This window comes from Oncorhynchus nerka, linkage group LG7 (genome assembly GCF_034236695.1).
Source record: "Oncorhynchus nerka isolate Pitt River linkage group LG7, Oner_Uvic_2.0, whole genome shotgun sequence".
NCBI classification, from domain to species: domain Eukaryota; kingdom Metazoa; phylum Chordata; class Actinopteri; order Salmoniformes; family Salmonidae; genus Oncorhynchus; species Oncorhynchus nerka.
The window spans coordinates 19,007,004-19,034,076 of record NC_088402.1 but is presented as its reverse complement, the minus strand read 5'-3'; the positions used below and the strand labels follow the sequence as shown (position 1 = coordinate 19,034,076).

At 44.2% G+C, this 27,073-nt stretch overlaps 1 protein-coding gene across 1 annotated transcript in view; it reads right to left on the bottom strand.

Annotated features, from left to right (window-relative positions):
* LOC115131247 (potassium voltage-gated channel subfamily H member 8-like) overlaps positions 1-27,073 on the bottom strand; it is a 147,963-nt gene that overhangs the window by 37,018 nt on the left and 83,872 nt on the right. Inside the window, exons 7-10 of the mRNA XM_065020286.1 lie at positions 13,004-13,208; positions 11,248-11,460; positions 10,138-10,337; positions 8,690-8,939 (exon numbers count right to left, since the gene is read on the bottom strand). Of these exons, the coding sequence (XP_064876358.1) occupies positions 8,690-8,939; positions 10,138-10,337; positions 11,248-11,460; positions 13,004-13,208 (868 nt within the window). The remainder of the gene's footprint in view (positions 1-8,689; positions 8,940-10,137; positions 10,338-11,247; positions 11,461-13,003; positions 13,209-27,073) is intronic.

The following is a 27,073-nucleotide window of genomic DNA, read 5'->3' as shown; positions in this document are numbered from 1 at the left end:
TTTCAGGTTATGTCGATATAAGACTCGTTTCACTGTGGATATGGATACTTTGTACCTGTTTCCTCCAGCATCTTCACAAGGTCCTTTGCTGTTGTTCTGGGATTGATTTGCACTTTTCGCACCAAAGTACGTTCATCTCTAGGAGACAGAACTCATCTCCTTCCTGAGCGGTATGACGGCTGCGTGGTCCCATGGTGTTTATACTTGCGTACTATTGTTTGTACAGATGAACGTGGTACCTTCAGGCTTTTGGAAATTGCTCCCAAGGATGAACCAGACTTCTGGAGGTCTACAGTTTTTTTTCTGAGGTCTTGGCTGATTTATTTTGATGTTCCAATGATGTCAAGCAAAGAGGCACTGGGTTTGAAGGTAGGCCTTGAAATACATCCACAGGTACACCTCCAATTGACTCAAATGATGTCAATTACTCTATCAGAAGCTTCTAAAGCCATAACATCATTTTCTGGACATTTCCAAGCTGTTTAAAGGCACAGTCAACTTAGTTTATGTAAACTTCTGACGAAATACATGTCAAAATACAACTATTTTGTAGTTTTGATATATTGATCTTTATGGTGTTTTGTAAATATCTTTTTCCCCCATCCCTGGATGCTAGGGGGTTGGGGGGTACTGATAGTAAACAGTGACTGCTCTAAACAATGACTGCTCTTATTCCCTCTCTCTCCTCCTCTATTCACTCCTACCTACCTGATCTCTCTCCTCTCCTCTCCTCTCCTCTCCTCTATTCACTCCTACCTACCTGATCTTTCTCCTCCATTCACTTCTACCTACCTGATCTCTCTCCTCTCTTCTCCTCTATTCCCTCCTACCTACCTGATCTCTCTCCTCTCCTCTATTCACTCCTATTTACCTACTTACCCTCCTACTTACCTATTCACTCCTCTCCTCTATTCACTCCTACCTACCTGATCTCACACACACACACACGCATTCACGCCAACTGGGGGAAAATGAGGAAGACAGAGAGACACATAAGTGGTCTGTCTGTCAAATGTTAAAAAACAAAAAGTACAAAAAAAGCTCCTCAAGGAGAGTCCAGAGAAACTATTTTCTGACTGCTATAAAGAGGTGAACATAAGCAACTTCATTTTCCACACAGACCATCCCCTGGCATGGTACAGAGCACACTATGTCAAGACAGAGGGTATTGGCCCAGGGTGGAAACTCAGAATACTAGACATTGAGGAAATGTAAATAACCTCTGTCAACGTCTACAAGTCTGGGACAGTAATGGTGCAGGCCATCCTCATGCAGTTCCAGTATTTTTACGGGATCAAAGAGAGAGCACAGAAGGAAAAGCATATCGATTGTGCTACCAGGGCTGGTAAAACCCTGGATCATTCTAACTTCCACGACACATATAAGGCCCTCCCCCGCCCTCCTTTCGGAAAAGCTGACCACAACTCCATTTTGTTGCTCCCTGCCTATAGACAGAGACTAAAACAGGAAGCTCCCGCGCTCATGTCTATTCAACGCTGGTCCGACCAATCTGATTCCACGCTTCAAGATTGCCTCGATTACATGGATTGGGATATGTTCCGCAATGCGTCAAACAACAACATTGATGAATACGCTGATTCCACGGACACCCCTATCTGATCACAGCTAAATCCAACTCTACTTGAACAGAGCTATATTCAATCATGAGGCATCAAAGCCAAAGGAACTGAATAATATTAGAAATGCTATAGATGGAAGGAAAATAGTGTGGAATTCTACCAAAAAACAATTAGACAACAACAAATTCAATCCCTTCTAGACAATTTACTGGACAAAGGGTTTCACTGTAATAGTGACGGTGTAAACTTGGCAGTAGAAAACCTAAACAATATTTTTGACCTCCCTATCAAATCTAAACATTTCAAGCAGACAATGTAAGAAAATGAATAACAATGACAAATTATTTGATGAAGAAAAAAATAAAGAAATTGAGAAACCTATCCAACCAAAAACATAGAGACCCAGAAGACCTGAGCCTACACCTTCACAATGGTGAATCACTAAAACAATACAGAAATACACTACGGAAAACGCTCCAGAAGACCTGAGCCTACACCTTCACAATGGTGAATCACTAAAACAATACAGAAATACACTACGGAAAACGCTCCAGAAGACCTGAGCCTACACCTTCACAATGGTGAATCACTAAAACAATACAGAAATACACTACGGAAAACGCTCCAGAAGACCTGAGCCTACACCTTCACAATGGTGAATCACTAAAACAATACAGAAATACACTACGGAAAACGCTCCAGAAGACCTGAGCCTACACCTTCACAATGGTGAATCACTAAAACAATACAGAAATACACTACGGAAAACGCTCCAGAAGACCTGAGCCTACACCTTCACAATGGTGAATCACTAAAACAATACAGAAATACACTACGGAAAACGCTCCAGAAGACCTGAGCCTACACCTTCACAATGGTGAATCACTAAAACAATACAGAAATACACTACGGAAAACGCTCCAGAAGACCTGAGCCTACACCTTCACAATGGTGAATCACTAAAACAATACAGAAATACACTACGGAAAACGCTCCAGAAGACCTGAGCCTACACCTTCACAATGGTGAATCACTAAAACAATACAGAAATACACTACGGAAAACGCTCCAGAAGACCTGAGCCTACACCTTCACAATGGTGAATCACTAAAACAATACAGAAATACACTACGGAAAACGCTCCAGAAGACCTGAGCCTACACCTTCACAATGGTGAATCACTAAAACAATACAGAAATACACTACGGAAAACGCTCCAGAAGACCTGAGCCTACACCTTCACAATGGTGAATCACTAAAACAATACAGAAATACACTACGGAAAACGCTCCAGAAGACCTGAGCCTACACCTTCACAATGGTGAATCACTAAAACAATACAGAAATACACTACGGAAAACGCTCCAGAAGACCTGAGCCTACACCTTCACAATGGTGAATCACTAAAACAATACAGAAATACACTACGGAAAACGCTCCAGAAGACCTGAGCCTACACCTTCACAATGGTGAATCACTAAAACAATACAGAAATACACTACGGAAAACGCTCCAGAAGACCTGAGCCTACACCTTCACAATGGTGAATCACTAAAACAATACAGAAATACACTACGGAAAACGCTCCAGAAGACCTGAGCCTACACCTTCACAATGGTGAATCACTAAAACAATACAGAAATACACTACGGAAAACGCTCCAGAAGACCTGAGCCTACACCTTCACAATGGTGAATCACTAAAACAATACAGAAATACACTACGGAAAACGCTCCAGAAGACCTGAGCCTACACCTTCACAATGGTGAATCACTAAAACAATACAGAAATACACTACGGAAAACGCTCCAGAAGACCTGAGCCTACACCTTCACAATGGTGAATCACTAAAACAATACAGAAATACACTACGGAAAACGCTCCAGAAGACCTGAGCCTACACCTTCACAATGGTGAATCACTAAAACAATACAGAAATACACTACGGAAAACGCTCCAGAAGACCTGAGCCTACACCTTCACAATGGTGAATCACTAAAACAATACAGAAATACACTACGGAAAACGCTCCAGAAGACCTGAGCCTACACCTTCACAATGGTGAATCATTAAAACAATACAGAAATACACTACGGAAAACGCTCCAGAAGACCTGAGCCTACACCTTCACAATGGTGAATCACTAAAACAATACAGAAATACACTACGGAAAACGCTCCAGAAGACCTGAGCCTACACCTTCACAATGGTGAATCACTAAAACAATACAGAAATACACTACGGAAAACGCTCCAGAAGACCTGAGCCTACACCTTCACAATGGTGAATCACTAAAACAATACAGAAATACACTACGGAAAACGCTCCAGAAGACCTGAGCCTACACCTTCACAATGGTGAATCACTAAAACAATACAGAAATACACTACGGAAAACGCTCCAGAAGACCTGAGCCTACACCTTCACAATGGTGAATCACTAAAACAATACAGAAATACACTACGGAAAACGCTCCAGAAGACCTGAGCCTACACCTTCACAATGGTGAATCACTAAAACAATACAGAAATACACTACGGAAAACGCTCCAGAAGACCTGAGCCTACACCTTCACAATGGTGAATCACTAAAACAATACAGAAATACACTACGGAAAACGCTCCAGAAGACCTGAGCCTACACCTTCACAATGGTGAATCACTAAAACAATACAGAAATACACTACGGAAAACGCTCCAGAAGACCTGAGCCTACACCTTCACAATGGTGAATCACTAAAACAATACAGAAATACACTACGGAAAACGCTCCAGAAGACCTGAGCCTACACCTTCACAATGGTGAATCACTAAAACAATACAGAAACACACTACGGAAAACGCTCCAGAAGACCTGAGCCTACACCTTCACAATGGTGAATCACTAAAACAATACAGAAACACACTACGGAAAACGCTCCAGAAGACCTGAGCCTACACCTTCACAATGGTGAATCACTAAAACAATACAGAAATACATTACGGAAAACGCTCCAGAAGACCTGAGCCTACACCTTCACAATGGTGAATCACTAAAACAATACAGAAATACACTACGGAAAACGCTCCAGAAGACCTGAGCCTACACCTTCACAATGGTGAATCACTAAAACAATACAGAAATACACTACGGAAAACGCTCCAGAAGACCTGAGCCTACACCTTCACAATGGTGAATCACTAAAACAATACAGAAATACACTACGGAAAACGCTCCAGAAGACCTGAGCCTACACCTTCACAATGGTGAATCACTAAAACAATACAGAAATACACTACGGAAAACGCTCCAGAAGACCTGAGCCTACACCTTCACAATGGTGAATCACTAAAACAATACAGAAATACACTACGGAAAACGCTCCAGAAGACCTGAGCCTACACCTTCACAATGGTGAATCACTAAAACAATACAGAAATACACTACGGAAAACGCTCCAGAAGACCTGAGCCTACACCTTCACAATGGTGAATCACTAAAACAATACAGAAATACACTACGGAAAACGCTCCAGAAGACCTGAGCCTACACCTTCACAATGGTGAATCACTAAAACAATACAGAAATACACTACGGAAAACGCTCCAGAAGACCTGAGCCTACACCTTCACAATGGTGAATCACTAAAACAATACAGAAATACACTACGGAAAACGCTCCAGAAGACCTGAGCCTACACCTTCACAATGGTGAATCACTAAAACAATACAGAAATACACTACGGAAAACGCTCCAGAAGACCTGAGCCTACACCTTCACAATGGTGAATCACTAAAACAATACAGAAATACACTACAGAAAACGCTCCAGAAGACCTGAGCCTACACCTTCACAATGGTGAATCACTAAAACAATACAGAAATACATTACGGAAAACACTCCAGAAGACCTGAGCCTACACCTTCACAATGGTGAATCACTAAAACAATACAGAAATACACTACGGAAAACGCTCCAGAAGACCTGAGCCTACACCTTCACAATGGTGAATCACTAAAACAATACAGAAATACACTACGGAAAACGCTCCAGAAGACCTGAGCCTACACCTTCACAATGGTGAATCACTAAAACAATACAGAAATACACTACGGAAAACGCTCCAGAAGACCTGAGCCTACACCTTCACAATGGTGAATCACTAAAACAATACAGAAATACACTACGGAAAAAAGAAGGAACAGCAAGTCAGACATCAGCTCAATGTATTTGAATAAATCCATAGAATCTAACCACTTCTGGGAAAACTGGAAAACTCTAAACAAACAACAACACGAAGAGTTATCTATCCAAAATGGAGATGTATGGAGAAACCACTTCTCCAATCTCTTTGGCTCTATAACAAAGAACAAACAGCAAAAACATATACAGGATCAAATACAAATCTTAGAATCAACTATTAAAGACTACCAGAACCCAGTGGATTCTCCAATTATATTGAATGAACTACAGGACAAAATAAAACCCTCCAACCCAAAAAGGCCTATCCTAAATTAAATTATCAAATATACAGAACACAAATTCCAATTGTCTATACTTCAGCTCTTTAACATCATCCTCAGCTCTGGCACCTCAATATTTGGTTAAATAAAAAAATATATGCATCAACAGCAACCTTGGGAAAATTCTCTGCATTATCATTAACAGGAGACTCATACATTTCCTCAAAGAAAACAAGGAACTGAGGAAATGTCAAATTGGCTTTTTACCAAATTACTGTACAACAGACCACGTATTCACCCTGCACACCCTAATTGACAAACAAACAAACCAAAACAAAGGCAAAGTCTTCTTATGCTTTGTTGATTTCAAAAAAGCCTTCGACTCAATTTGGCATGAGTGCCTGATATACAAATTGATGGAAAGTGGTGTTGTGTCACGTGTGCTCCCTCTCCGGCCTCTAGGTCACCAGGCTGCTCGTTAGGGCGCACACCTGTCACCAGGTGTGCGCGCATGATGACACTCACCTGGACTCCATGACCTCCTTGATTACCTGCCCTTTATATGTCCCTCCCTTTGGTTTCTTCCCCAGTTGTCATTGTTGCTGTTTCATGTCGGTGCGCTGTTTGTGGTTCTTGTTTTGTTCATTTATTAATTAAATGTATTCACTCCCTGAACTTGCTTCCCGACTCTCATCGTACATCGATACATGTTTGGGGAAATACAACATTATAAAATCCATGTACACAAACAAGCGTGTGGTTAAAATTGGCCAAAAACACACATTTCTTTCCACAGGGCAACGGGATGAGACAGGGATGCAGCTTTAGCCCCAACCTCTCCAACATATATATCAACGAATTGGTGAGGGCACTAGAATAGTCTGCAGCTCCCAGCCTCACCCTACTAGAATCTGAAGTCAAATGCCTACTGTTTGCTAATGATCTGGTGCTTCCGTCCCCAACCATGGAGGGTCTACAGCAGCACCTCGATATTCTGCACAGATTCTGTCAGACCTGGGCCCTGACAGTAAATCTCTGTGACAAAAATAGTGGTGTTCCAAAAAAGGTCCAGTTGCCAGGATCATGAATACAAATTCCTTTTATACACCGTAACCCTAGATCACAAACTATACATACCTCGGCGTAAACATCAGCGCCACAGGTAACATCCACATAGCTGTGAACGATCTGAGAGACAAGGCAAGAAGGGCCTTCTATGCCATCAAAATGAACATAAAATTCGACATACCAATTAGGATCTGGCTAAAAATACTTGATTTGGTTATAGAACCCATTGCCCTTTATGGTTGTGAGGTCTGGGGTCCGCTCACCAACCAATAATTCACAAAATGGGACAAACACCAAATTGAGACTGCATGCAGAATTCTGCAAAAATATCCTCTGTGTACAACGTAAAACACCAAATAATGCACAGAGAGCAGAATTAGGCCACTAATGATCAACATCCAGAAAAGAGCCAAATAAATTCTACAACCACCTAAAACGAAGCAATTCCCAAACCTTCCATAACAAAGCCATCACCTACAGAGAAATTAACCTGGAGAAGAGTCCCCTAAGCAAGCTGGTCCTGGGGCTCTGTTCACAAACACAAACAGACCCCACAGAGCCCCAGGACAGCAACACAATTAGACCCAACCAAATCATGAGAAAACAAAAGGATAATTACTTGACACATTGGAAAGAATTAATACAGACTCAGTGAGCATAGCCTTGCTATTGAGAAAGGCCGCTGAAGGCAGACCTGGCTCTCAAGAGAAGAAAGGCTATGTGCTCACTGCCCACAAAATGAGCTTCACTTCCTGCCAAATGGATGACCATATTAGAGACACATATTCCCCTCAGATTACACAAACCCACAAATTTGAAAACAAATCAAATGATCAACTCCCATATCTATTGGGTGAAATATCACAGTGTGCAGAAAGATTTGTCACCTGTTGCCACAAGAAAAGGGCAACCAGTGAAGAGCAAACACCATTGTAAATACAACCTATATTCATGTTTTTTATTTTCCCTTTTGTACTTTAACTACTTGCACATCATTACAACATGACATTTGAAATGTCTATATTATTTTGGAACTTTTGTGAGTGTAATGTTTACTGTTCATGTTTATTGATCATTTCACTTTTGTTTATTATCTATTTCACTTGCTTTGGCAATGCAAACATATATTTCCCATGCCAATAAAGCTCTTTAAATTGAAGAGAGGATAGAGAAGTGTAGATGGTCTTTCTGTCAGACGCCGTCATACAGCTGGAGGTCAGACAGTAGCTGTCATAAAGAACAGGGGTTTTCTTGGTGAATGGAATGGATGGATAACTCATGGGAGTGACAGGTGACAGAGGACTGTAGATTCCGCCCGACAATGGAAACTATGATCCACAGGTGGCCTGTTGGGATGGAATCAGACAAGTAGCATCACAAAGTGTTCCAACAATGGACTTGGATTCTGTCTGTCTGTTTGTTTGTCTGTGCCTGCCTGCCTCCCTGCCTCCCTGCCTGTCAGACAGACAAACAGACAGACAGACAGACAGTCTGTCTCTCTGTCCCCGGACTGCCTGCGTGTCTGCCTACCGTTCTGCCCGCCTGTCCCTCCCTCCCTCCCTCCATGTCTCACCCAGTATAGCCAACACCCTGTCTCACCCAGTATAGCCAACACCATGCCATCCTTCAGCACCTCCATGGACCCAGAGCAGACAAAGAAGATGGCCTGCAGGGCGTCCCCCTGGCGCAGCAGGTACTCCCCAGGGGCACAGAATGTTGTCTTGATGTGCAGGGACAGGGAGCGCAGGCACCCCCTGCTGGCCGAGGCAAACAGAGACAGCTCCAATATCTCCTTGTTCAGGTGCATGGTGATGTCAGAGCGCAGCTCATCTGGGAAGTCCTTCAGCAACTGAGGGGAGGGGGAGGTGGACAGAGAGCAAGAGGGAGGGGAGAGAGAGAAGAAGAGAGAAAGGAAGAGGAGAGGGGAAGGTGGAAAGAGGGAGAGAAATTGACAGCCATGGCATGATTGCAGTTGACTCTAAACTGTTATCTTGGTCAGTTTTCTCTTCTATTATTCACCTCAAGGGACTTCCTGGTTAAATAAAGGTTAAAAAAGGCCAGGTAAATAAATAAAAAGTAATGATGTCACCAAACATCAGCATGTATCAGGCCACTTTGAATGAAGGCACTTTGGTGAAAATATTGCAAGTGTTTTGCAGTAAGTTGTGTTGACTTTAGGCTGTGCTGCATGGAGCGAGTTGAACTTTTGACACGGCTGGGCATAGCTGGGCATAGCCTTGGAAAGTGGTGGGGCTGTTGCTGCAGTAGCCCCTGATAAATCACAATTAAAAAATAATGTACATATATTTGAGTCATTTTAGTCAGAGAAGTTAAGTGCCTTGCTCAAGGGCACCGATACATTTTTCACCTAGTCGGCTCAGGGATTTGAACCAGCAACCTTTCGGTTACGGGCCCGACGCTCTTAACCATCATGTATGGCAAAGTGGAGAAAAACATTTTCAGCAGAGTGGGGAGGAATCTTTACAGATTGTGTTGAATGGACAGAGGGGATCTGATCCTAGATTTTGAGACGCTTCATGAATACCGGCCCAGACCCTATATTGAGAACTCTGCTTCACACTATTGTTCCCATCACAAAGCACCAGCTACATTACTATCACAGTAATCAATCTCTCCAACATCTAATCATCCCTGACACACAATGTTTGTCAGTCTCTGTTTCAGCATATAACAGAAAAGTGCTGAGCAGAAAAGATCAATGAGTCATCAGCCCACAGAGGCCCACTTTAATCAACAGGCCTATCTATAATTCATACATCTGTGATTCATCTCCCTATCCTATATGAATGCTTTGCTCTGTTCTGTTATGTGTCTCACAGGCAAACATCTCTCGAGGCATGATTGGCCACTGTCTCTCACTCAGCTTCTGTCTCTATCTTTTTCTTGGTCTACCTACATATCTGTCTCTCTGTCTCAGTGAGTCTCAGTCACTCTCTCTCTCTTTCTCTCTCTCTCCACATTTTCAGCCAAGTCTCTTAATTGTCTACAATAAAAGTTATCATCAAGCCCTTGATTAGTTGAATCACCTCGTTGGAGTCAATGCCGTTGTTGACAGACCATGTGGTCTGGAAGTACTCCAGCATGCGTTGTTTGAGGCCCTGGGGCAGGTGGTGGACTCGGATGAAGTCCTTCAGGTCCTTGGTACGGGTGTGGTACTGGGACCAGCGAGAGTACATCCGCTGGATAATGGCCGTCACGTTACCAAACACCAGGGCGTGCATCAACGCTAGAGGGGGAGGGAGGGAAGCAGGGTTTTGGGGGGTTCAATTAGGATTTGCAGGGGCATGAAATTGGAAGATGGGGTGGGCATGATATTGGTTTGGGGTTAGAGTGTGGGAGTAAAATTGGGGTTGGGGGTTGTTTGGAGGGTTCAATTGGGAGTTGGATGGGCATGAGATTGAGAGGTGGGGCATGAGATTGAGTGAAGAGAAGAAAAAGATTTACTCGTGGCTAATAACTCAATTTCCCCTATATACTGTACACACTAGGTCTGACGTATACCAGACTCTATCTGGGCTGGCTAGGTCTTTGTTTTCATCTCATAAACACTGGGGGGAGACAGGGGAGATGAGGCATGGGATGCACACACACACACATCCACACACACACACACACACCCCTTATGTCTCTATCCTCCCTGTGTGTGTGTGTGAGCGTGCGTGGTTGTTTGTGTGTGTGTGTGTTTGTGTGTGTGTGTCTGTGTGTGTGTGTGTGCGTGTGTGTGTGTGTGTGTGTGTGTGTGTGTGTGTGTGTGTGTGTGTGTGTGTGTGTGTGTGTGTGTGTGTGTGTGTGTGTGTGTGTGTGTGTGTGTGTGTGTGTGTGCGTGTGATTGCCCCCAGGCAGTTGGGGACATTTACCACATCCAGACTCATGAACATCCAGAGGGAGAACACTTGTCACTGTGACCTCATTTAAACCCTCTGCCCCAAAACCAGTTCACGTCTCTGGTTTGAACCAGATAAAACTGGTCCAAACCAACTGATCAGCCACTTTAGTCTTTATCACAGTACAACTAGATGAAACCAGACATAACAAAAATGATGACCATCAACTAAATAGAACTATTTGCCTGGCAGTCACATTTTACATGCATGAATTGTGATGTGTGTATGTGTACTTGTGCGTGTCTTCCCTACCCCCGATGAGCATGGTGCAGATGGAGAAGATCTTCTCAGCGTCGGTGTTGGCTGACACGTTGCCGAAGCCCACGCTGGTCAGACTGGACAGGGTGAAGTAGAGAGAAGCGATGTAGACACTCCTCAGAGAAGGTCCGCTCAGCCCCGTCCCGTTCACTTCCCCCAGGGGGTCGTAGGGAGACTCTAGACGCTTCCCCAACTCATGGAGCCAGCCTGGAGACAGAGAGGAGGGAGGGAAAGACAGGCTTTGTTCCAATTCTCTACTCTTCTCTCGTACACTCCCTCTCATGATGTAGAAGAAGTGTAAGGAATGTGGTAGAAACTTTCTCCAATCATTCTTGTGAGGCTTTGTTCTAAATGTCTCCCTATTCCCTACGTGGTTTACTTCTTTTCCCCAGAGCCTTGCACTAGCTATGTAAATACATATAACATAATTGGAGCCCAAAATTGGAGTCAACAATATAGCTTCTCTGAGCTGTCTCCACTGTATCCAGAGCCCTGGATGCCTAACATACAAACTAGAGTAATAGCAGGTAGAAACAGACTGGACATAGGGCACTTTGGGAAAATGCCAGATGGGCTGGTCCATCTGAAGCCCGGTGGGCCAGTCTAAATTGGGGGTTTTGCACAGAATGATCATCATTTGGAAAATAACGTGGTGTTAGAAACAACCAGGACAATTTCTGGTCCCAATCCATCCCATAGCAATCCAATCCATAGCAAGTACCTGAGAACCAAAACTGATCCTAGGTCAGGTTCTATCTGTGACGTGAGTGTTGAGATAGTCATCAGGCCCTTGAGACCTCCACCAGACACTGAAGAATGGTAATTGGATATACCTCTCTCACAGAGCTCCTGACACTGACGTGGGATCAGCGTTAGAATACCGTAATTGGGATAGAGCACATTAATCCGGTAGCCCTGATATACTGACCTCAGATCATTTTATGACACTGAGGCTGAGTTAATTGGGGAAAAAAGCATCAGCTTCTCATGGCCCCATCAATACTGACCCAGAATCAGTTTGGAGATGTCAGGTAGAGGTAATTGAGAACAGCACCTGGCTCATCGATACTCACTGAGGATCAGCCCTAGAGGCCTCATTATGTGTTGGATCTGGAGTAGTTCAGGGGAAGTTTGGGCCGATGACTAGTCATTACTGTGGGACTATGCTACTCTGTCAATCATAACCCCAGAAACAAATAAAAACAGGACATGTTTTTTCCCCAGTCACATTCAATTCCCCATGCATGAATATGTTATAGCATATGTAACAAAGGTCTCGCTAGAAATCACTCAAATCAATAAAATAATCAACAAGGCCATTAAAACTGCAGAGAGAGATGCTTGCTGGAAAGCTAATAAAGGCTAGCCAAAAACAAACACACATAAGCCATGATATGTTGCGAAAACCAGCTAACACTACCAACCAAAAACACCCACTCACCAAATGTCAGCCCCACCCCTGAGCTCTAAGACAGAACTAGCTGCTCACCGATGTCCGGCTCATTCATTGATGTCCATGGTCTCTAGCCAGGTGCCTGATCCCATCCCTGAACCCCTCCAGACAGAACTAGCCACTTACCGATGCGATGCCCACCACACCCCTCAGATGCTCACCCCTCACCCTCCCACCTCTCTTCCTGACCTCTACTTTCCCCATCTCTGAACCCCCCCTCCAAGTCAGAACAAGCTGCTCGCTGATGTGATGCCCCAAATCCCTGATCAGACAGAAATAGCCGCTCCCACCACTCACCGATGTCCCAGGAGTAGGCGTTGGCCTCCATCTCCTTCTTGCCGATGACGTACCAGATGCAGGCCATCCAGTGGGCCAGCAGGGCGAACATGGACATGAGCAGGGTGAGCACCACAGTGCTGTGCTGGGAGTACCGGTCCATCTTCTGGAGCAGACGCAGCAGCCGGAGCAGACGCACTGTCTTCAACAGGTGGACTACTGATACCTGGGTGGGGAATGAATGACAGGTGTGGTTCTATTACAGTGATAGCAGATGAGGTACAGAGGGGAGCTAGTGGCAAGAGTCTTCATCGTCATTATCATCCTCCTCCTCCTCAGCTGACTGACACATTTTTGGACTTAAACGATGCATTTCAGAACCGGCTGCTTCTTGATCAATGTGACCTGCATGACTGCATTATGGAAATGGTAGAGAGGTCATAGTGAGGATCTGGCATTCACCTGGCGGTACCATTGCCTGGCATCACCATCGCCTGGCATCACCCTGGCCTGGCATCATCACTATCTGGCATCACTCATAACTGGCATCCCCATCATCTGGCATCACCATTTACTGGCATCACCAACACCTGGCATCACCACTACCTGGCATCACCATTACCTGCCATCACCACTACCGGGCATCACCACCATCTGGCATCACCATTACCTGCCATCACCACTACCGGGCATCACCACCATCTGGCATCACCATCATCTGGCATCACCATTACCTGCCATCACCACTACCGGGCACCACCACCATCTGGCATCACCATCATCTGGCATCACCATTTCCTGGCATCACCATCACCTGGCATCACCACTACCGGGCATCACCATCACCTGGCATCACCACTACCTGGCATCACCATCATCTGGCATCACTAATACTTGGCATTACCACCATCTGACATCACCTGTTATCATCAAACCATCATCTAACTCAGTTTAGGAGCCTGAGATGGCTTATCTATTGAAGGAGTCCTGTTCTATGGATATGACAATGTCCTCCTGTACTTTGTGTAGAAGCATTTATGGCTGCCTTAACACAGGCAGCCCAATTCTGATATTTTTTCCACCAGTTGGTCTTTTGACAAATCACATCAGATCTTTTCACATCAGATCTTTTTAAGAGCTGATCTGATTGGTCCCAAGACCAATTAATGAAAAAAATATCAGAATTGTCCTGCCTGTGTAAATGCCTGCGTAAAGTGTAACCCAAGCACAGTTGAAGTCAGAAGTTTATATACACCTTAGCCAAATACATTTAAACTCAGTTTTTCACAATTCCTGACATTTAATCCTAGTAAATATTCCCTGTTTTATGTCAGTTAGGATCACCACTTTATTTTAAGAATGTGAAATGTCAGAATAATAGTAGAGTGATATATTTCAGCTTTTGTTACAACCTGACAGAGCTTGAGAGGATCTGCAGAGAAGAATGGGAGAAACTCCCCAAATGCAGGTGTGCCAAGCTTGTAGCGTCATACCCATGAAGGCTCAAGGCTGTCAGTGCATTCAACCAAGGTAGATTAACAACAACATATTACAGTCATAGCAAGTACAATGTTAATGAGAATGCTGGTGCTGTTCAGGCCAACTACAGTTGAAGTCGGAAGTTTACATACACCTTAGCCAAATACATTTAAACTCAGTTTTTCACAATTCCTGACATTTAATCCTAGTAAAAATTCCCTGTTTTAGGTCAGTTAGGATAGCCACTTTATTTTAAGAATGTGAAATGTCAGAATAATATTATATAGAATGACTTATTTTATCTTTAAGTTCTTTAATCACATTCCCAGTGGGTCATAAGTTTACATACAATCAATTAGTATTTGGTAGCATTGTCTTTAAATTGCTTAAAATTTGGGTCAAATGTTTCGGGTTGCCTTCCACAAGCTTCCCACAATAAGTTGGGTGAATTTTGGCCCAGTCCTCCTGACAGAGCTGGTGGAACTGAGTCAGGTTTGTAGACCTCCTTGCTCGCACACACTTTTTCAGTTCTGCTCATGTGGTGTGTGTACTGGCGGTAGAGAAGTCAGGCGCAGGAGAGCAAAGACTGTGTTACAACGGATCAGTTTAATGATAAAAATCACCTTGAACAAAAAACAATATATACAATGGGACAAAAAACCCAGACATAACGTGCACAAGCACTTACAATAAATAATACCTGACAAGGACATGTGGGGAACAGAGGGTTAAATACACAACATGTAATTAATGGAGTTGAAACCAGGTGTGGGAAGACAAGACAAAACAAATGGAAAATTAAAAGTGGATCGGCGATGGCTAGAAGACCGGTGACGTCGATCGCCGAACGTCGCCCGAACAAGGAGAAGGACCGACTTCGGGGGAAGCTCACAAATTTTCTATGGCATTGAGGTAAGGGCTTTGTGATGGCCACTCCAATACCTTGACTATGTTGTCCTTAAGCCATTTTGCCACAACTTTGGAAGTATGCTTGGGGTCATTGTCCATATCAAAGACCCATTTGCGACCAACCTTTAACTTTCTGACTGATGTCTTGAGATGTTGCTTCAATATAATCACATATTTTTCCCTCCCTCATGATGCCATCTATTTTGTGAAGTGCACCAGTCCCTCCTGAAGCAAAGCACCTCCACAACATGATGCTGCACCCCCATTCTTCATGGTTGGGATGGTGTTCTTTGGCCTGCAAGCATCCCCCTTTTTCCTCCAAACATAACGATGGTCAATATGGCCAAACAGTTCCATTTTTGTTTCATCAGACCAGAGGACATTTCTCCAAAAAGTATGATCTTTGTCCCCATGTGCAGTTGCAAACCGTAGTCTGGCTTTTTTATGGCGGTTTTGGAGCAGTGGCTTCGTCCTTGCTGAGCGGCCTTTCAGGTTATGTTGATATAGGACTCGTTTTACAGTGGATATAGATACTTTTGAACCTGTTTCCTTCAACATCGTCACAGCATCTTCACACATCATTGCTCACGAGGGGCGCAGCGGTCTAAGGCACTGCATCTCAGTGCAAGAGGCGACATTACAGTCCCTGGTCGAATCCAGACTGTTTTACATCTGGCAGTGATTGGGAGTCCATACTGCGGCGTACAATTGGCCCAGCATCGTCTGGGTTTGGCCGTCGTTGTAAATAAGAATTTGTTCATAACTTACTTGCCTAGTTAAGTAAAGGTAACATATTATTTATTTTTTATTATAAATTAAATCTGCATCATCATTGTTGTCAGCACTATCTTTCAGAGCAGATCAGCAATATTCAATTCTGTAAAGTTATACCAATGGCATCATTAAAAAATCATCATCATCCTCACCGTGCTTCTACACCTGCATTGCTTGCTGTTTGGGGTTTTAGGCTGGGTTTCTGTACAGCACTTTGAGATATCAGCTGATGTACGAAGGGCTATATAAATACATTTGATTTGATTTGATCATACGTCTTGTGATCTTCAACAGGAATATAGTTCTCCTCCATGCTTTGAGTAAATACACTGCTGCATATTCTCACACTTCTTTCATTTCTTTGACATTTGAGTGCTTGGTGCTGAAGGCACTGTGAGAGAGAACGAATGCAGAGAGTGATTTCCTGTGAACAGGAACTCACAAATGCCCTGTGTGTGCGTGCCAAATAGTACCCTATTCCTTATACAGCGCACTACATTTGACCAGAGTCCAATGGGTCCTGGTCAAAAGTAGTGCACTATATTGTGAATAGGGTGCCATTTGGTACACACTGCGTCTTTAACAAGGCAATGAAAATGAGCAGCAATCTCCCCTTGCCACCCAGGCTGATAGTAAAGCTATAGCTCACTGCAACAATTCTGTAAACTCAGAACCACACACACAGTAAACCAATGGCAATAAACCAGTGCTGAGCTATACAAAATACACAACCATGTCTGAGGTCAAAGTAAGCACTTTCTAAAGTCCCTTCAAAGCCCTGTTCCATTTCAAATCCCACTAGCTGTCCAATCCGTACGTTCCCTCTCTATAACAACTGATTTCAGGCCTGTTAAAATGCTCATATGGCATCAATAAAGAGTGTTTCTGACTGACAAGGATCTTTCAGTGGAAAAAATAGCAATCATACACTTCACTTCAGGTGGGCTGTAAGTGTGTGATGAAAGTCTTTGTGTGTGTGTGTAAATCTCTATCCACTTACATATGCTTTCACCTTTCTCCCTCCCTCCCTCCCTCCCCCCTCCCTTCCTCCTCCCCCTCCCTCCCTCCCTCCCTCCCTCCCTCCCATACAATGTGCAGCACATTATAGCAGTTTCCCAGAAAGACTTCGGAACTGCTCCTCAGGCAATCTCGAACAGCAGTCCATCATAACACAGCTCCTTAGACCTTAGCCACCACACACACACACACACACACACACGCACACACACACACACATTTACAAACAGCCTTTTCTCTGGGACTAACTGAGAAATAGTGGGAGAATGTGTGTGTGTGTACATTTGCATGCGTGTGTGTGTGTGTGTGTGTGTGTGCGCAGGTTTGCACAAATGCAGGGGGAAGATGGTTAAGAGTAAGAAAGTGGGCCAGCAATTGTGTAGAAAGGTAACAAAACAGAAAGGAGGCACTTTCAAGAAAGGGAGAAGGACGATGGGAAAATAGAGATGAAGGGTAGAGAGGAAGTGGAGAGAGAGAGAGAGAGAGAGAGAGAGAGAGAGAGAGAGAGAGAGAGAGAGAGAAGAGAGAAAATAGAAAGAAAGAGAGAGAGTGAGAGAAAGTGAGAAAGAGAGAAAGAGAGTCAGAGAGAGAGAGAGCGAGAGCGAGATAGAGTCAAAGAGAGAGCAAAAGAGAGTCAGACAGACAGACAGACAGACAGACAGACAGACAGACCAATCAATAACCCCCAAACCAACCATGCCCACACCCCATTTAGAACCCCTCAGATCAGACCTATGCCAAAGGTGCTTCCACAAAGTACTGAGCAAAGGGTCTGAATACTTAAGTAAATGTGATATTTAAGTTTTTTATTTTCATAAATTTGCAGAAATTCTAAAAACTTGTTTTTGCTTTATCATTATGGGGTATTGTGTGAAAATGATTTAAGCAATTTTAGAATAAGGTTGCAACATAACAAAATTCGGAAACAGTCAAATGGTCTGAATACTTTCAGAATAAACTGTAAACGCCAAAACTGGACAAAAACTTGACACCCTCAGCAAACAAGGGGACAAACACCTACCCCATATGCCACCCTAGACACAACTACGACAACATAACCAACAAAAACGTGTCACAACTCCTGCAGTTCTGTCGCACGCTGGGTATGTATGTTGTTAATGGTAGGCTTCGAGGGGACTCAGTGGGTAGGTACACCTACGGTACGTACAATTATAGCTCATCTGTTTGCAGTAGTACTGTAGAATACTTTATCATTGATGTCATCCAAATTCTCTCAGAGCGTTCACAGTCAGCCCACTGACACCCCTGTCAGATCACAGTAAAATCACAGTCTACTTGAACAGAGCAATACTCAATCACGAGACATCAAAGCCAAAGGAACTGAATAATATTAAGAAACGCAATTGATGGATGGAAAGTAATGTGGGAACCTACAAAAAAACAATTAGGCAACAACAAATTCAACCCTTGTTAGCCTTTTGTGACTACGGGGCAGTATTTTCATTTTTGGACGTTCCCGTAGTAAACGGGATATTTTGTCAGGACAAGATGCTAGAAAATACATATACAGTATTTGACTTCTCAATTTCCCTATCAAAAAAATGGCAAAAACCTAAGAAAGAAATTGAGAATCCTATCCAGTAAAAAACATAGAGACCCAGAAAACCTGAGCCTACGCCTTCACTGTGGTGAATCACTAAAACACTATGGAAGAAGAAGGAACAGCACATCAGAAATCAGCTCAATCTAATTGAAGAAACCATAGAATCTAACCACTTTTGGGAAAATTGAAACACACTAAACAAAGAACACGAAGATCAAGACAAAGGAATGACTGTGGACTACAGGAAAAAGAGGACCGAGCACACCCCCATTTCCATTGACAGGGCTGCAGTGGAGCAAGTTGAGAGCTTCAAGTTCCTTGGTGTCCACATCACCAACAAACTAACATGGTCCAAGCACACCAAGACAGTCGTGAAGAGGGCATGACAAAACCAATTCCCACTCAGATTGGGCATGGGTCCTCAGATCCTCAAAAGGTTCTACAGCTGCACCATCGAGAGCATCCTGACTGGTTGCATCACTGCCTGGTATGGTAACTGCTCGGCCTCCCACCGCAAGGCACTACAGAGGGTAGTGCGAACGGCCCAATATGTCACTGGGGCCAAGCTTCCTGCCACCCAGGACCTCTATACCAGGCGGTGTCAGAGGAAGGCCCTAGAAATTGTCAAAGACTCCAGCCACCCAAGTCATAGACTGTTCTCTCTGCTACCGTAAGGCAAGCGGTACCAGAGCACCAAATGCCAAGTGCTCCAAGTCCAAGAGGCTTCTAAACAGCTTCTACCCCCCCAAGCCATAAGACTCCTGAACATCTAATCAAATGGCTACCCAGATTATTTGCATTGCCCCCCCACCGCTCTCCCCCTCTTTTACACCGCTGCTACTCTCTGTTGTTATCATCTATGCATAGCCACTTTAATAACTCTACCTTCATGTACATACCACCTCAACTAACCAGTGACCCCACAAATTGACTCTGTACCGGTACCACCCTGTATATAGACTCGCTATTGTTATTTTACTGCTGCTCTTTAATTACTTGTTTCTTTTATTTCTTTGTCTTATCCGTAATTGTTTTAACTGCATTGTTGGTCAGGGGCTCGTAAGTAAGCATTTCACTGTAAGGTCTACCTGTTGTATTCGGCGCATGTGACTACAACATTTGATTTGAAAACGGAGAAATGGAGATTTATGGGTAAACCACTTCTCCAATCTTTTTGGCTCTATAACAAAGAACAAACAGCAAAAACATATACATTATCAAATACAAAATCTTAGAATCAACTATTAAAGACTACCAGAACACACTAGAATCTCCAATTACGTTGAATGAACTACAGGAGAAAATACAAAGCCTCCAACCCAAAAAGGCCTGTGGTGTTGATGGTATCCTCAATGAAATGATCAAATATTCAGACCACAAATTCCAATTGGCTATACTTAAACTCTTTAACATCATCCTCAGCTCTGGCGCCCCAATATTTGGAACCAAGAACTGATCACCCCAATTCACAAAAGTGGAGACAAATTTGACCCCAATAACTTCAACAGTAGCCTTGGGAAAATCCTCTGCATTATCATTAACAGCAGACTCGTACATTTCCTCAGTGAAAACAATGTACTGAGGAAATGTCAAATTGGGTATTTTCCAAATTATCGTACGACAGACCATGTATTCACACCCTGCACACCTTAACTGACAAACAAACAAACCAAAACAAAGGCAAAGTCTTCTCATGCTTTGTTGACTTCAAAAAAACTTTTGACTCAATTTGGCATGAGGGTCTGCAATACAAATTGATAGAAAGCAGTGTTGGGGGGAAAACATACAACATTATAAAATCCATGTACACAAACAACAAGTGTGCGGTTAAAATTGGCAAAAAACATTCACATTACTTTCCACAGGGCCGAGGGGTGAGACAGGGATGCAGCTTTAGCCCCAAACTCTTCAACATATAAATCAACGAATTGGCGAGGGCACTAGAATAGTCACCCTACTATCTGAAGTCAAATGTCTACTGTTTGCTGATGATTTGGTTCTTCTGTCCCCAACCAAGGAAGGTCTACAGCAGCACCTAGATCTTCTGCACAGATTCTGTCAGACCTGGGCCCTGACAGGAAATCTCAGTAGTACAAAAATAATGGTGTTCCAAAAAATGTCCAGTTGCCAGGACCTTAAATACAAATTCCATCTAGACAAATTTCCTTAGAGCACACAAAAACAATATATATCTTTGCCTAAACATCAGGGCACAGGTAACTTCCACAAAGCTGTGAACGATCTGAGAGACAAGGCAAGAAGGGCCTTCTACGCCCTCAAAAGGAACATTTGACATGCTAATTAGACTCTGTATGCAGAATTCTTCAAAAACATCCTCTGTGTACAATGTAAAACACCAAATAATGCATGCAGAGCAGAATTAGGCTGATACCCCATAATTATCAAAATCCAGAAAAGAGACTTTCAATTCTACATCCACCTGAAAGGAAGCGATTCTCAAATCTTCTATAACAAAGCCATTACCTACAGAGACATTAACCTGGAGAAGAGTCCCCTAAGCAAGCTGGTCCTGGGGCTCTGTTTACAAACACAAACAGACCCCACAGAGTCCCAGGACAGCAACACAATTAGAACCAACCAAATCATGAGAAAACAAAAACATATTGACACATTGGAATGAATTTACAAAAAATTGAGTAAACGAAAATGCTCTTTGGCCCTAAGCAGAATACCTAACCACTGTGACTGACCCAAAATTAAGGAAAGCTTTGACTATGCACAGACTCAATGAGCAAAGCCTTGCTATTGAGAGTGGCCACCGTAGGCAGACCTGGCTCTTAAGAGAAGTCATGATATGTGCACAATGCCCACAAAACGAGGTGGAAACTGAGCTCCACTTCTTAACCTGCCAAATGTATGGCAGTATTAGAGACACGTATTTCCCTCAGATTACACAGACCCACAAAGAATTGAAAAACAAATCCAATTTTGATAAACTCCCATATCTACTGGGTGAAATACCACAGCAGCAAGATGTGTCACCTGTTGCCACAAGGAAAGGACAACCAGTATTAGTAAACTATATTTGTTTATTTATTTTGCATGTCGTTACACCACTGTATATATACATTATATGACATTTGAAATGACTCTATTCCTTTTGAACTTTTGTGAGTGTAATGTATACTGTTCATTTTATATTGTTTATTTCACTTTTGTTCATTATCTATAGAGAGAGAGAGAGAGAGAGAGAGAGAGAGAGAGAGAGAGAGATGGTGTCACATAACTCCAAACGCAGGTGATTTTTTGTCACACCATGATCTGTTTCACCTGTCTTGTGATTGTCTCCACCCCCTCCAGGTGTCTCCAATTACCTCATGTATATTTATACCTGTATTTTCTGTTGGTCTGTTGCCAGTTTGTCTTGTCCCGTCAAGTCCTACCAGTGTGTTCCCTGTGTGCAATCTTTTTGTTGCTTAGTCTAGTCATCCCAGTTTTGGCCTTTGTGCCTTTCCTGACCCTGCCTGCTGCCCTGACCCTGCCTGCCTGCTGCCCTGACCCTGCCTGCCTGCTGCCCTGACCCTGCCTGCCTGCCGCCCTGACCCTGCCTGCCTGCTGCCCTGACCCTGCCTGCCGCCCTGACCCTGCCTGCCTGCCGCCCTGACCCTGCCTGCCTGCCGCCCTGACCCTGCCTGCCTGCCGCCCTGACCCTGCCTGTCTGCCGCCCTGACCCTGCCTGCCGCCCTGACCCTGCCTGCCTGCCGTCCTGACCCTGCCTGCCTGCCGCCCTGACCCTGCCTGCCTGCCGCCCTGACCCTGCCTGCCTGCCGCCCTGACCCTGCCTGCCGCCCTGCCTGCCTGCCGCCCCTGACCCTGCCTGCCTGCCGCCCTGACCCTGCCTGCCTGCCGCCCTGACCCTGCCTGCCTGCCGCCCTGAGCCTGCCTGCCTGCCGCCCTGAGCCTGCCTGCCTGCCGCCCTGACCCTGCCGCCCTGACCCTGCCCGCCTGCCGCCCTGCCCGCCTGCCGCCCTGACCCTGCCCGCCTGCCGCACTGACCCTGCCCGCCTGCCGCACTGACCCTGCCCGCCTGCCGCACTGACCCTGCCCGCCTGCCGCCCTGACCCTGCCTGCCGCCCTGACCCTGCCGCCCTGACCCTGCCTGCCTGCCGTCCTGACCCTGCCTGACTTTGATTTGGATTATGACTCTTTGCCTGCCTTGACCTACCGATTTGCCTGCCACTTGTACTGAAATAAACTCTGAGACTCGTATCTGCCTCCGGGTCTTAGCCTGAGCCCTGATAGATGTGTACATCTCTCACCACCAACACTCTCACTACCTTCTATATCCAACTTATTCTTCATTTTGTTCTTCCATCTTAAATTTCTCGTTGTCAGGTGTACAATTACCATTTCATAACTATGGCTTTTCCCACCACTGTTTCCAAGGTAGTGCTGTAACAATCATTATCGCTCTCCCTCCAGCCACACCCCCAGCTCAACGACCCAATCAGAGAAGGCCATCCTCCCACTGATTCCACACAATGTTTGTTTTGTATTAGCCACAGAAGATTAAGACAATGAGGAAACCATGCTGCGAACTGTGCAACTGGGACATTCACATATCAACCATCCCTCTAGTGCCAACTGAAGACAGAATTCATAAGAGTCAATCATCCCAGCAATCAAGTATTAATAAAGAGATGAACTGCCAATGGCCTCAGTGACACGATGACATCATACCCACTAGAAACTCTTGGAAGACAATGGAATTAAATAATAAGTCTTTATTGTTAAATCTCTTGTACTTTTAACAATAAGCTTTTTTAATTTCATTCTGTAGTCTTCCAAGAGTGTCTGAATCTCCTTTGCTCCTAAATTTATGCATGTTGGTTGGAGAGCAAGGTAGCGACAGTGATCCCTTCCATTCTCACGATAACCATTATAGGATTATAATGGCACTTTGACCTTCTGAGTGTCATAGTGTTGGATATAAGTCATTGTTGTATACAGTAGATTAGGAATTTTAAGTGGTTAACCGTAGTTAATATACTCTTAGAAAAAAAAGGTACTATCCAGAAACTAAAAGGGTTCTTCGACTGTCTCGATTAGAGAACCCTTTGAAGAACCCTTTTTGGTTCCATCTAGAACCCTTTCCACAGAGGGTTCTACATGGAATAGAAAAGGGTTCTACCTGGAACCGAAAAGGGTTCTCATATGGGGACAGCTGAAGAATCCTTTTGGAACCCTTTGTTCCAAGAGTGTTCTATAGGATCTTCCTCTGTGTCGCCATTCTACATGAGATGCATCTGGGATAGATGCACCTGACTTCTATCCCTGCTTTAGTACTGGGTTACAGAGAATGGAAATTGAGAATACAAATATTGTACTACTTATGGAGAGAGAGAGAGAAAGAGAGAGAGAGAGAGAAATAGAGTGAGAGAGGAAGAGAGATAGAAATAGAGTGAGAGAGGAAGAGAGAGAGAGAAATAGAGTGAGAGGAAGAGAGAGAGAGAAATAGAGTGAGAGAGGAAGAGAGAGAGAGAAATAGAGTGAGAGGAAGAGAGAGAGAGAAATAGAGTGAGAGGAAGAGAGAGAGATAATTAGAGTGAGAGAAATAGAGTGAGAGAGGAAGAGAGAGAGATAAATAGAGTGAGAGGAAGAGAGAGAGATAAATAGAGTGAGAAATAGAGTGAGAGAGGAAGAGAGAGAGAGAAATAGAGTGAGAGAGGAAGAGCGAGTGGAGGTACTGTGAGGAGAAGATGGAAAAAGAAACAGAAAGGAAAACAACAGAGGTCAAAGGGAAGAGAGTGAACATGGAGAAACTGAATGAGAATGAGAGAGACAGAAAGGGAGAGTCAGCACAGGGACCCCTTGTCTCATTCTAGTGAAATATGGCCTACAGCCTTAGCAGGGACATCACTCCAGACACTCGACAATTACCCTGCGTGGCTGGGCTCCCCTGGCATCGCCCCCACCGGCCCCGGTGGCTGCATGCTCAAACCAGTGTCCTCTGGGACACCATGGTATTTTCACTAATAGAGTCTGGAACCAAGCAGTGCTTACGCCCGGAGCACTTGAGCACCCTGTCATTCTCCCTCTCTCCCTCTCTCCTTCTCTCTCTCTCTCTCCCTCTCTCTCTCCCTTTCTCTCCCTCTCTCTCTCTCTCTCCCTTTCTCTCCCTCTCTCCCTCTCTCCTTCTCTCCTTCTCTCTCTCTCTCCCTTTCTCTCCCTTTCTCTCCCTCTCTCCCTTTCTCCCTTTCTCTCCCTCTCTCCTTCTCTCCCTGTCATTCTCCCTCTCTCCCTCTCTCCTTCTCTCTCTCTCTCTCTCCCTCTCTCTCTCCCTTTCTCTCCCTCTCTCCTTCTCTCTATATCCCTTTCTCTCCCTCTCTCCCTTTCTCTCCCTCTCTCCTTCTCTCCCTGTCATTCTCCCTCTCTCCCTCTCTCCCTTTCTCTCCCTTCCTCTCCCTCTCTCCCTTTCTCTCCCTCTCTCCCTTTCTCTCCCTCTCTCTCCCTCTCTCCCTCTCTCTCCCTCTCTCCTTCTCTCTCTCTTGATCTCTGTCTCTTTGTCTTGTCACCATTTCTATCCACTCTCTCTCCATCTCACCTTTACCATTCCCTTTCTCACTCTTTTATGATTTACTCTTGTATTATTTACTCTCTCGTTGTCTATGTATTTTCTCCCCCCTTTCTCTCTCCCTCTATATGGGGCGGCAGGGTAGCCTAGTGGTTAGAGCGTTGGACTAGTAACCGAAAGGTTGCAAGTTCAAATCCCCTAGCTGACAAGGTACAAATCTGTCGTTCTGCCCCTGAACAGGCAGTTAACCCACTGTTCCTAGGCCGTCATTGAAAATAAGAATTTGTTCTTAACTGACTTGCCTAGTAAAATAAAAATAAAAAATCTCTCTTTCTCTTGTGTTCGCTCTTTTCATTATGTTTTCATGTATCTTCTCCCTCTTTTTCTCCTCTCTCACCATCCTGACCCAGTCTCAATTAGTCACAGCGCGATTCCATTGTTGATTTCCTGCTGTCATATGATGTTATAAAGAATCACACAGGTTGTTCCAGTTATTCTCTGTGATGAGTGATTGATTATGCGTTAATGTGTGTGTGTATGTGTCCAATATATTAGTTCAATTTGATTCAATTTAGTGGATCCAAAGTAGAGAAGAGACCTATCTGACCAGAGACTGATTCTTCCTGATCCCCAGCCACAGAGAGCAGCGTTTCAAATTGGGTAACATCATTCAATTGCTGAAATTGTTCTAATTTGCTAAATATCTGCAGTTTTGCCATACAACTATTCTCAACGGAACCATGGATACCTGCTCGTCGAACATCTCATTCCAAAATCATGGGCATTAATATGGAGTCGGCCCCCCCTTTGCAGCTATAAATGCCTCCACTCTTCTGGGAAAGCTTTCCACTGTGTTGGAACATTGCTGCGGGGACTTGCTTCCATTCAGCCACAAGGACATTAGAGACGTTGGGCACTGATGTTGGTCGATTAAGCCTGGCTCACAGTCAGCGTTCCAATTCATCCCAAAGGTGTTCGATGAGGTTGAGGTCAGGGCTCGGTGCAGGCCAGTCAAGTTCTTCCACAATGATTTCGACAAACTATTTCTGTATGGACCTCGCTTTGTGCATGGGGACATTGTCATGCTGAAACAGGAAAGGACCTTCCCGAAACTGTTGCCACAAAGTTGGAAGCACAGAATCGTCTAGAATGTCATTGTATGCTGTAGCGTTAAGATTTCCCTTCACTGCAACTATGGAGCCTAGCCCGAACCATCAAAAACAGCCCCACACCTAGACGTTTCCACGTCACAATAACAACACTTACAGTTGACTGGGGTAGCTCTAGCAGGCCAGAAATTTCACAAACTGACTTGTTGGAATGGTGGCATCCTATGACGGTGCCACATCAAAAGTCCCTAAGCACTTCAGTAAGGCCATTCTACTGCCAATGTTTGTCTTTGGAGAATGCATGGCTGTGTGCTCCATTTCATACACCTGTCAGTAACAGGTGTGGCTGAAATAGCCAGATCCACTCATTTGAAGGGGTGTCCACATACCTTTGTATATATAGTGTATTATTATACTAGAACAGTAAAGGCTCTGATGGCACAATGTGATGGAGCTGTTTCCCTTGTGCTGTTTATGAAATCAATACACAGAAACACGTGTGGGAAAACCACCAGTTCCTCTGTGTTATAAAGTAATCAATGCTATCCATTCTTTTCAAATGCCACTTGTGTCTCAGCTCGGGAACTGTAAATACAATATCCATTCTTTTCAAATGCCAGTTGTGTCTCAGCCCAGGTACTGTAAATACAATACAATACTATTGTATTAGATATTACCAATCAATCAAGAGACACTGCTTTAAA